The sequence below is a fragment of the Aquarana catesbeiana genome, linkage group LG08, assembly GCF_042186555.1.
Source record: "Aquarana catesbeiana isolate 2022-GZ linkage group LG08, ASM4218655v1, whole genome shotgun sequence".
Lineage (NCBI taxonomy): Eukaryota > Metazoa > Chordata > Amphibia > Anura > Ranidae > Aquarana > Aquarana catesbeiana.
The window spans coordinates 102,590,216-102,603,397 of NC_133331.1; the positions used below are offsets into that span (position 1 = coordinate 102,590,216).

The window sequence follows — 13,182 nt, forward strand, 5'->3', positions numbered from 1 at the left end:
TTGATTTGGTGCAAACCCACACTTGCTTGACTTATAATGTGATTTCTTGGGGTTCCATTATGTGAAAGCCATCAAAAATGTCATCACTGGTGAAAAATAAACTTTAACACCACAACATACAAGCCTTTAGCCAGGTAGCAGGATTGGGATCCGAACTCAGAAACTCAGGGCTGCAAGGCGGCACAAGTGCTAACCTTTTAGCCGTTGTACTGCAACATGTTTTTAGGCTGCATCTCTGTAGTGTCAAACTGTCCTAAGTCCCAGGGGTGCAAGAAGTTAATCAATGCTGATGTACTGTGGAAGGCCAGAGAGCCAGTGAACAAACTGTTTCTGGCATATGCAATCTGTTTTGAAGGCTGGTTATGGCTGATTGCTGTCAGCATGCTGAGAGATAAACAGCTGTGATTTTGTGGGTTTTGGCTTGGTAAGAGGCTACAATTAGTGCTGGTGGGGAAATGTTAAGGCTGATTAGAGTCCTTGCCCATGGAAAACATATGACACAATCTGCAATGGTGGTGGAACGCTCCTACACATAAGTACACATAACTACTACATTTAGACATAATCTGTGTAAGGACCTGAGTCAGGAGTTATGTTTAACAACATAGGGAAATCAGACAACTTCTCTACATGAAGTGGCATGTTTGTGATTAGATCTCAAACCCTCAGGGCTGCTAAGAAAAGGTGCTAACCCATTAGCCACTGAGCTGCCACGTGTGGAGCCCTCCTTCACATAAATACACATATACTGTATTTCTTTGGACATATAGGTGGTGGAATTACATCAGGAGTTATTCTTCTTGATTTATTCTGTGATATTTGGTGGTTCTTGGTGTGTGAGCGTAGAATAGTGATGTTACCCTTTTTATTTCTGATGTTGGTACACATATCACATTTTCTGGGCTCAAATTATGATCATTTGTTAATAACAAAAAACACACAAAACTGTGACTCATTTTAAATTTGCATCAGCAATGGTATTGTTTGTGGTTTGTAAAGACACCTGTGTGATTTTGGGTGAAGATTTTTGTGAGATGGATAGCAACAAGTGAAAGGGACAGAGAAAAAAAATATTTTACCCAAACATGAAAACATTACACCATCTAGCATTCTTAAAAACAAAATAGATGATGAAGAAACAACATTGTTGCAAGGACAATTTATTTGAGAGAAAGATACATTTCATCTCAACATGAAAAGGATTTATTTTGGGGAAGTTACAATTGTACCATTAGAATCAGTGGCTGAAACTTGCATTGGGCTACATAATTCTAATTTTCAGTGCCAAAAAATGCTCTTTAACCCAGCGCTCATTTTGATATTTACTATAACTCTTGGTAAAAAAGCCATGGGAGTTAAAATGAGAGTAGTTTGCATGTCTGAGCATGCTCAGTTGTGCTGGCACCTAGTTGTAAAGAGATGGAGAATGGATCTCTTCTCAGACTTTTAAAGATATTTCAGTGTAGCAATCATTTTTTCACACACTTTAAAACCAGATTATCTATAAATAATGTACCACATATTTCAGTACTATTTAGGTGATCTTATCATGCTCTTATTTCCATGTGCAATTCTCCAGGTCCTAACAAGAGTAAGGGTTTGGGCGCTATCTGTTTTCTGGGAGCTATAGTAAATTTGATTCTGGGGGTATTTTTGCACCAGCGCTATAGTGAATTCCGTTTCAGCGCTAATTACTGTGATTGCAGCATTTTAGCGGTAATTAGCACTAATTAGTACGCAGCACTATAGTAAATGACCCTCTTAGTGTTTTGTGCCTACCAGCTGTCGAAAGTCCTCAAGATGATACAGTTTGATGAGTTAATTAAAGATTTTGCAGATGCTAAGTGCAGGAAGAATGACTTTTTGAAAATATTGTAGTGTGATGCATAACTGTGATGTATGACTTGCCAGTTCTAATTACCTGAGTGATGTGTATTCTTTCAATCAAAAAAATTGACAAAAAAAATCAGACATATGTCTTCCTTGGAACCTAACATTTTTTTTCTAAACAAATGCTATTTCTCATTCATTTCAGTTCACGTTTTCATTTGTCATATAATTTAATATCTATGTGGAGGGCCCCCCAATTTGAAGTGCTCTGGGCCCCCCAAGGTTTAAATCCGGTACTACACACACACACTCACACACACTCATATACATTAGTAAGTAGTAACAGTGATTTCAGTATTGTTAACACTAGATTTCATACCCAATATCTGCTTCAGAGCATTCAACAGTTTTCTGTTTCCCATGATTAAAATAATTGTATTTACTGTTGGGAAAGTGGACATAACAATGCAACATATTACATATGTTACTTCATCCAGGACATATACTGGGTTGTTTATAAAACTAAATGTCCCATAGAAAATCAAATAAAGTATCAGTAGAGCAGTCACTGTTTTAGCAGCTGATAAGTGAGTCCTGATTCTAGGATGACCAAGTCCTTCATTGTTTTGCCTCATCCTTGACATGTGCTTACACAGAGAGGTGATGATGGTTCCACCTGCCAAGAAGATTATTACAAATGCCAAAGAAGCAACTAAAACGTATAAGTAATATATACAATTACATTTACTCTCATAGGGATAAACTGATTCTTCTAATGTCACATTCCCTGTAATGTTTACGGCTGTAAAGGAATAGCTCGTGTACAGATCCCATAGGGCTGGCATTCCAACCAAAGAAGACAGAACAACTGAGAACACAAGTACCCAAGGTACCACAACAGGCAGATTTGCTTTGATTTTATAAAACAAAGGTCCATTGAGGTTGACAATCTTCACACAATAATATAAACAGAGGCAGGTGGAGCACCAGAGACTGGACAATGACAGAGATGCTATAAGAGCTGTCACTAAATAATTTACCCATTCTTCATTGTAGGCATCTGGCCATATATAGTATGACATCTCTATCAAATCATTGGCTGTTTGCAGACAGATGTTTGAAATTCCAATGGCATTAATAATGAGATAACAAGGATTATGCTCACGAGTTTTTAGCCACTCCAGAAAGTGAACGATTAAGATGAAGATATTTCCAGATATGCCAGTTATAAGAAGTATACTATGGATAGCTATATCCGCAATGTATAAGCTATCCATGATGATGATAGTTTTGTTTCAGGATTCCTAGTAAATTATTTCTCTAATTAGGGTCTGCTTTGTTATTCTAAGAATATATATCCAAAGCATTTAAACAGGTTTGCTAATCCTTTATGCCAAACAAGTCATCAAGAGTTCGTTTTAGGTCTTGATTTGCAGATGTCTGTTGTTATAAAATCAGATTTCCTAGATCATTGAGGTAATGTATGTTTTTCTGTGTGTGATTGTAGTTTCAAATGCTGTCTAATTCTTCACCTCTGCTTGAGTTAAGCAAAATCTCAGGCTTCGCATTGTATTAGCAGAAAGCATATCGAGAAGAATGTATTTGCAAGTCAATACAACACCTGTCAATTGTTTATTCCTATGTCTTTTTGTCAAATTATGTGGTTTGAGATTATTATGTGTTTCAACCACATTGCATGATTTATTTGAAAGAATTTGTGTGCAGTATAAGGACCAATGACAGATTTGTAAAAACAAAGAATATGGTGTTCAAACCAGAGCCCTGCGTTGCAAGTCTATTCAGTCAAACTCATCCAATAGAGAGAGATTTTTTGACAGTCTAAAATATTGGCACTCATCAATCCCAGCTAAAGCCATAGATAATCACATTTATTTGTATTTAAAAAGGTAAGGACTCCAAACCTTTTCATTTTGAGCCAGTTAAAATGAAGTAAAATAAAACAACCACTCAGCCAGTCAGAATTGATCTTTCAGTAATCCTTTATTAGCATATTACATACTGAATGGTTTCGCTGCACCTTTCAAATTAGTCTTTTTAATTGTGCCTAACTTATTGTTTATAACTTTTTTATTTTCCACCAACTTTGGGGTTGTTTCACAACTAAAAACACAAGCCACTGGGAATATGCCCTGGTTTCCCTTGCTAGTACAGAGGCTGCCTGCCACAGACACAGTTCCAAGCACACTGACAACACAGGCTCAGTCTAGAGGATCAGACAAAATAAAAATTACTGTGCTAGTCAGAAAAAAAGAACAAGTCAATAAATAGGTTTGTTTTTTAGAAAGCCAAGCTGCAGTTAACTTCCTGTGAGATACACACAAAATAAACAACTTTCTGTATTAAGTTGTACTATGCTCTCATATAAGTGAATTCTTGCAATAAACGTTAATAATGCTATATTTTATATGCAAAGCAACTCCATGCATATATAAAAAAAATGATTGATTAATTATCACATTGGATCATGTTCTGAATAGTCCACTGTTTTAAGGTGATTTTCAAATGTAAAATTGACACATGATGCACCCTAGAGTCCTTCAAAGGCACATATTGCCAATTGATCCCCATAAAACAATAAAAGCTTCCATAGTGTAAAATCCTAGATAAATTTATTTAGATAAGAAAGTGTTGCACTTACAGTTAAAAAAATAAAAGATTGCAGTATAATCAAGCCGGCCGGCTCTCGATTGCAGCCCGTCACTCTGGGACCTGCCTGAATGCGGTGACGTAAGCACATCACTCCTCCCTACGCATTTCATCACACCTGACATTGTCCTGGGGCACGGCACTGATAGAAAGTCAGTCTAGAGGATGTCATTTTGTGGATTTTATTTGCAGAAACTTGAACAGAAGGACAGTTAATAATTCAGAATACTCAAAAACTATAGCAGAAATGAACAGGAGGACAAACTTCTTATAAAATCTTCTTCAAACAGCCTTGACTGAGGAAACAGGGAATAGCCAATAATTAGTCTCTGTAAGAGCAGGCCCAGTCCACCCATTAACCTCTGGCATTTAATTCCCTCTTGCACATGTACATCTTAGAGTCCCAAAACCAGAGTTTTCTGATGTTTATCAAATCTATAAAGTAAATGTAAAAAGAGCAAGATGTTCCTGTTTGAGCCAGTTACCATTTGTATTGTTTCTAAAATGAAAATTTTCTTTATTAAATAGTTTCTGTACCGACATCAAAAATATAACCCGGTATAGTATACTGTATTTTATAGATTGGTAAAAAAAGTGTAAATGTAAATTGAGAAAATTTGTATTTTCTAAATTGCTTTGTACTCATAGTGTCTGGGAACAAAAAAAACTGTGATGAGTATAAGTACAGAGGGAATGCTATAGGTTCAAATTGATGTGCTCTCTGGCCTACACTAATACAGTGCCTTGCAAAAGTACCCCCCCCCCCCCCTTGGCTTTTTACCTATTTTGTTACATTACAGCCTTTAGTTCAATGTTTTTTTTTAATCTGAATTGTATGTGATGGATTGATGGATCGGAAAACAATAGTCTAAGTTGGTGAAGTAAAATTAGAAAAATATATACATAAAACTATTTTTCAGAAATAAAAAAACTGATAATTGGCATGTGCGTATGTATTCACCCCCTTTGTTATGAAGCCCATAAAAAGCTCTGGTGCAACCAATTACCTTCAGAAGTCACATAATTAGTGAAATGATGTCCACCTGTGTGCAATCTAAGTGTCACATGATCTGTCATTACATAGACACACCTTTTGTGAAAGGCCCCAGAGGCTGCAACACCTAAGCAAGAGGCACCACTAACCAAACACTGCCATGAAGACCAAGGAACTCTCCAAACAAGTAAGGGACAATGTTGTTGAGAAGTACAAGTCAGGGTTAGGTTATAAAAAAATATCCAAATCTTTGATGATCCCTAGGAGCACCATCAAATCTATCATAACCAAATGGAAAGAACTTGGCACAACAGCAAACCTGCCAAGAGACGGCCGCACACCAAAACTCACGGACCGGGCAAGGAGGACATTAATCAGAGAGGCAGCACAGAGACCTAAGGTAACCCTGGAGGAGCTGCAGAGTTCCACAGCAGAGTCTGGAGTATCTGTACATAGGACGACAATAAGCCGTACGCTCCATAGAGTTGGGCTTTATGGCAGAGTGGCCAGAAGAAAGCCATTACTTTCAGCAAAAAACAAAATGGCATGTTCTTATTTTGCAAAAAGGCATGTGGGAGACTCCAAAAATGTATGGAGGAAGGTGCTCTGGTCTGATGAGACTAAAATTAAACTTTTTGGCCATCAAAGAAAACGCTATGTCTGGTGCAAACCCAACACATCACATCACCCAAAGAACACCATCCCCACAGTGAAACATGGTGGTGGCAGAATCATGCTGTGGAGATGCTTTTCACCGGTCAGGACTGGGAAACTGGTCAGAGTTGAGGGAAAGATGGATGGTGCTAAATACAGGGATATTCTTGAGCAAAACCTGTACCACTCTGTGTGTGATTTGAGGCTAGGACGGAGGTTCACCTTCCAGCAGGACAATGACCCCAAACACACTGCTAAAGCAACACTTGAGTGGATTAAGGGGAAACATGTAAATGTGTTGGAATGGCCTAGTCAAAGCCCAGACCTCAATCCAATAGAAAATCTGTGGTCAGACTTAAAGATTGCTGTTCACAAGCGCTAACCATTCAACGTGAAGGAGCTGGAGCAGTTTTGCAAAGGGAGGAATGGGCAAAAATCCCAGTGGTAAGATGTGGCAAGCTCATAGAGACTTATCCAAAGCGACTTGGAGCTGTGATAGCCGCAAAAGGTGGCTCTACAAAGTATTGACTTTAGGGGGGTGAATAGTTATGCACATTGACTTTTTCTGTTATTTTGTCCTATTTGTTGTTTGCTTCAAAATAATAATAAAAAAAACATCTTCAAAGTTGTGGGCATGTTCTGTAAATTAAATGATGCAAATCCTTAAACAATCCATGTTAATTCCAGGTTGTGAGGCAACAAAACATGAAAAATGCCAAGGGGGTGAATACTTTTGCAATGCACTGTATAAGGCCATGAAAATACGTGCGAATAGCTAGAATCTATTTATCAATTTTGCACTTGACATTAACAAACAATGAGGTTTTCATATTACCTTTCGTTTGAGTGGCATGATATATTGGCAGTTTCTATGTAGAATGGTTGTATAACACATTGCATAATTGAGATGCAATATGCAAGCATACTTTTATTGTAGGTGGAGTTTGTTTTGTGTAATTTGTATAGTGGAAGTTTATTTGTGGATGCAAGAGCTAAGCTTTATGAAATTTCTTATATATTCAATATATTCTGATTAATATATAATGGTTACATTGTAGCACAAGATTTAGAAAGGTCTGAAAAAAATGCATAAGGTCAGCACAATTTACATACATACATTTTATATGCTACACAGGGGGGTTGATTTACTAAAACTGGAGAGTGCAAAATCTGGTGCAGCTATGCATGGTAGCCAATCAGCTTCTAACTCCAGCTTGTTCAATTAAAGGGGTTGTAAACCCTCGTGTTTTTTTCACCTTAATGCATCCGATGCATTAAGGTGAAAATACACCTGGCAGTGACCGGCGCCCTAGCCCCCCCCCCGTTTTACTTACCTGTGTCCCGTATTTCTGTCGGCGGAGACACGCTCTCCCTCTCTCCATGGGTTCCAGGCTCTTGATTGGATAGGTTGATAGCAGCGCAGCCATTGGCTCCCACTGCTGTCAATCAAATCCAATGACACAGGCGCCGGGGGGTGGGGCCGAGTCCAGCATTCGTGTCTATGGACACAAATGCTGGACTTGGGAATGCACCCACAAGGTAACCCCCCAGGAGAGCGCTTCTCCTAGGGGGTTATCTGATGCAGAGAGGGGCCGCCAGAGCCGACAGGGGACCCCTGAAGAGGAGGTTGGGGTCCACTCTGTGTAAAACGATCTGCACAGTGGAGGTAAGTATGATATGTTTGTTATTAAAAAAAAAAACAAAACAAAAAAAAAGCCTTTACAATCACTTTAAGCTCTGTCAAAAACCTGGAAGCTGAATGGTTTCTATGCAGAACTGCACCAGATTTTACACTCTCTAGTTTCAGTAAATTGACCCCATAGTTTGCGAGATTTATGATCCATTTAAAAATCTACATACTGTATTTGGAGCAATGTTGTTGATTTGCATTGATTGGCATTCCTGCATAAAAAATTCTTGTTGTGATTGACTTTTGGAGAACATATAAAATTGAAAGCATCCCTAAAATGGAAGCATGTGTTGCAGTTGGCTGTAGGGCAGTGGGTTTGATTTACTAAAGACTGTTCACTTTGCAATAGAAATTGTACTTTGCAGTGGAATTTCCCTCAGAACATAGTTAATGAGGTAAAGTTCTGCTGACTCCCAACATCCAATTATGTGCAAGCATTTTTTAAAAATTTCCTTCCGTGTAATGGGGTGTAACTTGCAAACTGAAATTTCACCATGTTCACTAAGCTCTGAAGAAAATTGCCTTGCAAAGTGCAAATTCCCTTGCTAAGTGAACAGCCTAGTTGCCTTTAGTAAAGCAACCCCAGCATGTTTACGTTTGCAAGCCATTTGTATTGTAAATACAAGTTTGAATTAGCTACAGAAAAAGGTGAATTATAATGGCGACAATGGCTAACAGGGCAAATAGAAAGGGGGCAAATCTCCCCAACAGGAAAACAGATGACAATGAAAACCTGACATGATCTAACCCTTCTTTACCTTATCCTAAACCCCCAAAAAATGTTTTAGCTATGGATACAATTTAAATAAAATGTAAGTAACATAATTATTAGATGTGTCAAGCCAATACACTGTAAACAGATGCATAGATCTAGTAAGTAGTAGCAGTGACTTCAACATTGAGACTTGTTTGTTTTATACACAAAAGATGCTTCAGCTTCAATAACAGCTTCCTATTCCCGCTAATTAAAATAATTGCATTTCCTGTAGGAAAAGCAGATGCCACAATAACGCAAAAAAGAAATAGTAAGCCATTACCCTCTTCACTAAATATCATATTTAGCATGCTATAGAAAATTAAGTACCAAACAAGCAGAAAAATCACAGTTTTGGTGGCTTTAATGTGGGATGAGAGTTTACTGTTTCCAGGACCTTCATTGTTCTTCCTAATTCGCTGCATGTGATTACACAGGGAGAAGATAATTGCTGCAGCTGTGATAAAGATAATAGTGAATGGAACACTAGCGACTAACATATAAATCTTGAAAATACAGTCACACCTGCTTTTATGATTCAAATGAACATAAGATACATCCCTTGTAGCATTAGCAGGAAGTAATGAGCTCTCTATGTATATGTCCCAATAAGCAACCAATCCAAAAGCCCAGGATATAGTACAGGAGAAAAACAGCAGCCAGGGAACCATCACTGGAAACTTAACCTTGATCTTGTAGAACCATGCCCAATGGAAACTGGTGATCTTCACAAAATAATAGCAACACAGGCAGGTAGAACACCAGAGACTGGATAATGCTAGAGAAGTCATCATAACAACCAAGGAATTGACCACCCAGACTTGAAGGTAGAATTCCACAAAGAGTAAAGCACAGATCTGGTTGAATACAATTGATCCTTGCATGAAGAGGTTAATAATACCAATGCAGTTGATAATGAGGTCAACTGGGCTCCATTTTCTGGTCTTCATCCAGTCTAGAAAGTTTAAAGACAAGATAAAGATGTTTGCAAGTGAGCCAGTCATGAGACAAATGAGGTGGAAGACCACTGGAATTATAATGTACAGAGAAGCCATGCCAAGCAAAGTTAATAAATGTCTACAATTTGTAGTTTAATAATTTCTCATCCAATATCAAAATGTTCAGGTATGTTGTACATTCAGCATTAGTTGAAAACAATGATGTAAAAGGTGTACATTTTGTAATTTCCTTTGTTAAATCCTTAGTGTCTGGGAAAAAATAAAATTGCATTACTATACAAGAAATGTTATAGGTTCCATTTGTTCTTTCTAGTTTACAAATATATAGGCCCATGAAAATATGTGCAAATAGCTAAACTCTATTTATCAATTGCCTGTTCGTGTTTCTGCACGACATATTCAAATAATGGGGCTTTCCTACTATCTGCCTTTTTTTTCAGTTTCTGTGCAGACTAGTCAAAATAATGTAAGTATGTAGTATGTAAACATTAACAACAAACTTCCCTTATTTATTCCCCTTTGGTGTGTTAAATATGATTTTAACAGCATTTTGGTATATCTATTGGTAATTGCAAGAAATGCCTGTTGATGCTGCCAGAAATACTGTGCTTTCTGTGCACTATTCAGCCCTATCTCAAAAATAGAATACAAAAATCCCTTTGTTTTGGAAATCATGGGGGGGTTCTGCAGTTCTGATAAACTTCCTGTGCTAAGCTGACAACCCTGCTTCTCCAAAGCTACTGTACAGCGAGTCAGCTTTGTCACCATAGGACAGGGAGTGTGTTACTGGCAGGAATATTTGTTATAAATAAAGGAAAAAAGCCTAAAAAAAAAAAAATCAAACCACCAAATGGAATAGTAAGCTGTAATGTAATATGCTACATGTTCAGTTGTTGTAAAACTGAGAGGCAATATACAAATCAAACTTGTGAGTATTATGGAAATTGTATTTCTAGATAGCAAAACAATGCTTTTGGAAATGTTACATGCAATATTATCTGATGAGTACACTGTGGGGTGTTTTTTTGTGTTGCAAGATTTAGCAAGTTTATAGGCAAATTAAAGGAACATTACTACGGGATTGCACTCCGCACTATTTCCCACCATCTCCAAACACAATCTTATCAATTAAATGAAAAGACACCACAGACTACTGTTGGCATAAAATGGTCGCGGCACGTTTATTGGTTTCACATAACATATAGATTTCATAACCATATTATAAATTCATAACCAGTCAATTTAACGTTCACAAAATTGCTTAACCTTGATGACTCAAGCAAAGTAACTTCCATCAACTTTATAACCAAAGTCCCCCTTTGATGCAGAGGTGACGCACCACATAAAGTGCACGTGATGGCAGGGAGGGTGGGTAGCTCTTCTTTCTTCGATCCTTGGACCAGCAGCAAGATACCTGCAGCCGTGGGCCCTTTATATAATGAGCCCCACCGCTTCCAGAAAGTTCCCCACAATCCTATTGGCCCAATTCCTACCTGCCCAAAGGTGAGCAGAAATATTTAAAGGGCCAGTGAGTGACCCTAAAATTGCTATGCCTCTCAAAGAAATAATAATAGGTTTAAAACACCAGGGGAAAAGGCAGCGGCAACCCCAGCATGTAATAAAGTGTGCCCCCCGCCTTAACATTCTCGTTAGTAGCAAAACGATATATGGTTTAAATAATATGAAAAATCTTTGTTTTAATAAAACATCTGCATGTTTAGAGGCTGCCGTCTATTTGTTTTGAAAGGAACCTCTTCATAAACATTGTGAAGTGAGTCAAGCAAATAAAGCTCTGTGAAACGTCTATAACTGCTAGCAATATCGATGAACATAGACATCCAAAGTCATAAACGTTTGAACAATCTTGCAGCACTTATGTCCAAAAAAGTTTTTTCTCCAGATGCACAGAATAGTCTTGTGTCCTTCACCATAAATAAAATGCAGACTTACCAGATTATCAGATCTCAGACTGCATAGTAGAGGTCCGTATGCACTTTGATAAGTCTGTAATTTGACAAAATCCACTCTGATCCTAGCGGAAGAATTTACTTAAGTGAGGGAATCTAGTGAGACAGAGTGGATTCTCTCACATGGCCAGCTTGCCAATGGGGTTGATTTTCGAGAGGCAAAGACTGTGCACTTTGCAAGTGCAGTTGCTCCAGAGCTTAGTAAATGACTTAACGCTTCCCTTTAAAGAGAATACCCAATTACATGCAAGGAAAATATTTTTTTTTAAAAACAGCATTTTTGCTGGCACATGATTGGATGATGGAAGTCAGCATAGCTTCCCCTGATTTACTAAGCTGTGGATCAACTGCACTGGCAGAGTGTAACTGCACTTGCAAAATGCACAGTCTATTTGCCTTTAGTAAATCGACCCCAAAGTGCCTCTATTATGCAGATTGTGGTTTGATCATCTATTAGGTTTGAATTTAATTTATGATGGAGGACACATGCACTGCAAGTCTGCTTCTAACTTTTGATGTGATTGACTATAGGGAAACATATGTATTTGTTGGTACATTAATTTGTAAGGAGCACATATCTGACAGCTCCCGCTGGTCTCACACAGTGGGGTTGATTTACTAAGGATTTACTCTTCACTTTGCAAGTGAAGTTGCTCTCTGCAGGATAATTTTCCCCAGAGCTTAGTTGGTGGTGAAGCTTCACTTTGCAGAGAAAACCCAGTCATGTGCAAAGAAGATAGAAAAAAAAAAAGCTCAGCCAATCAAGCTCCTTGAGCCCACAAACCCGGAATGAAGACTGGGTGAAGATGGAAACTCTGTTAGCGGTAAAGGGCTTTGTTCCAAGGTAAGTATTACATAATTTGCTGGCATGCGATGCATACTAGCACATTTTACAAATTGCCTGGGCACGTTTTACTATTGCTTTAAATCCATGGGGTTGATCTACAATTTTAAGGACTTTCCCCTTAGTTTACTGATTGAGGTTAAACCTCATCATATTCTTTACAAATGATTGGGTATTCAATGAGATCTTTCATTGCATTCACTAAGCTCAGGGCTGGTGCAAGGATTTTTGTCTACACAGGCAAAGGTGCATTTTGGTGCCCCCCCTTCCACCATCGTCCTACTACCACCCTCTTTCCCCTCCACAATACAACATCCCAGCCCCATATGGCAACCCATCTACGGCTAACCACATGCTATACAATCTGATTGTACAATACTTTTAGATTTATTAACAATTATGTAGTATAATGGCCTGCCTGATTTGATACTCATTAAAAAAATGTTCAGGTTTGTCTTCATATAACTAATTTTGGTGAAACTAAAGGAGATTGTACAATCAGATTGTATAGTGTATCGCTTAGCCAGCTTAACAGATTCCTCCATCCACGCTAACAACGCAGATGAACAAGCACCCCCTTCCCCCTGCTGCATTTGTTTTCTTTTTTAAGGCTTTTACCCCTCAATTTTCACCTGGTGATCTGGCCAGTAACACACCTCATGTATTAGATTGCCCCCACTCTGGAAGAAGGAGCACTGGGGCACCTTTGAACAGCAGCATTGTCAGTCCAAGAGGAGGGAGTGTCTTATGTACTAGCAGAATTTTATACACTAATAAATTGAAGACAAACTCCACCTAACATTTTATAATCAGTTAAAGAAAC

The 13,182-nt window shown here is 38.2% G+C and overlaps 2 protein-coding genes across 2 annotated transcripts; both read right to left on the reverse strand.

Moving 5' to 3' along the window:
• Positions 1-2,159: 2,159 nt before the first annotated feature.
• On the reverse strand, positions 2,160-3,107 carry LOC141106697 (taste receptor type 2 member 9-like). Its single transcript, XM_073597635.1, has one exon. The coding sequence runs from the start codon at positions 3,105-3,107 to the stop codon at positions 2,160-2,162; it is 948 nt and encodes a 315-aa protein (XP_073453736.1).
• A 5,598-nt stretch (positions 3,108-8,705) lies between these two features.
• Positions 8,706-9,644, reverse strand: LOC141106698 (taste receptor type 2 member 2-like). Its single transcript, XM_073597636.1, has one exon. The coding sequence runs from the start codon at positions 9,642-9,644 to the stop codon at positions 8,706-8,708; it is 939 nt and encodes a 312-aa protein (XP_073453737.1).
• Positions 9,645-13,182: the final 3,538 nt, after the last annotated feature.

Coding starts and splice junctions, on each gene's coding strand:
- LOC141106697 (XM_073597635.1), bottom strand. CDS start 3,107: ATGGATAGCTTATACATTGCGGATATAGCTATCCATAGTATACTTCTT.
- LOC141106698 (XM_073597636.1), bottom strand. CDS start 9,644: ATGGCTTCTCTGTACATTATAATTCCAGTGGTCTTCCACCTCATTTGT.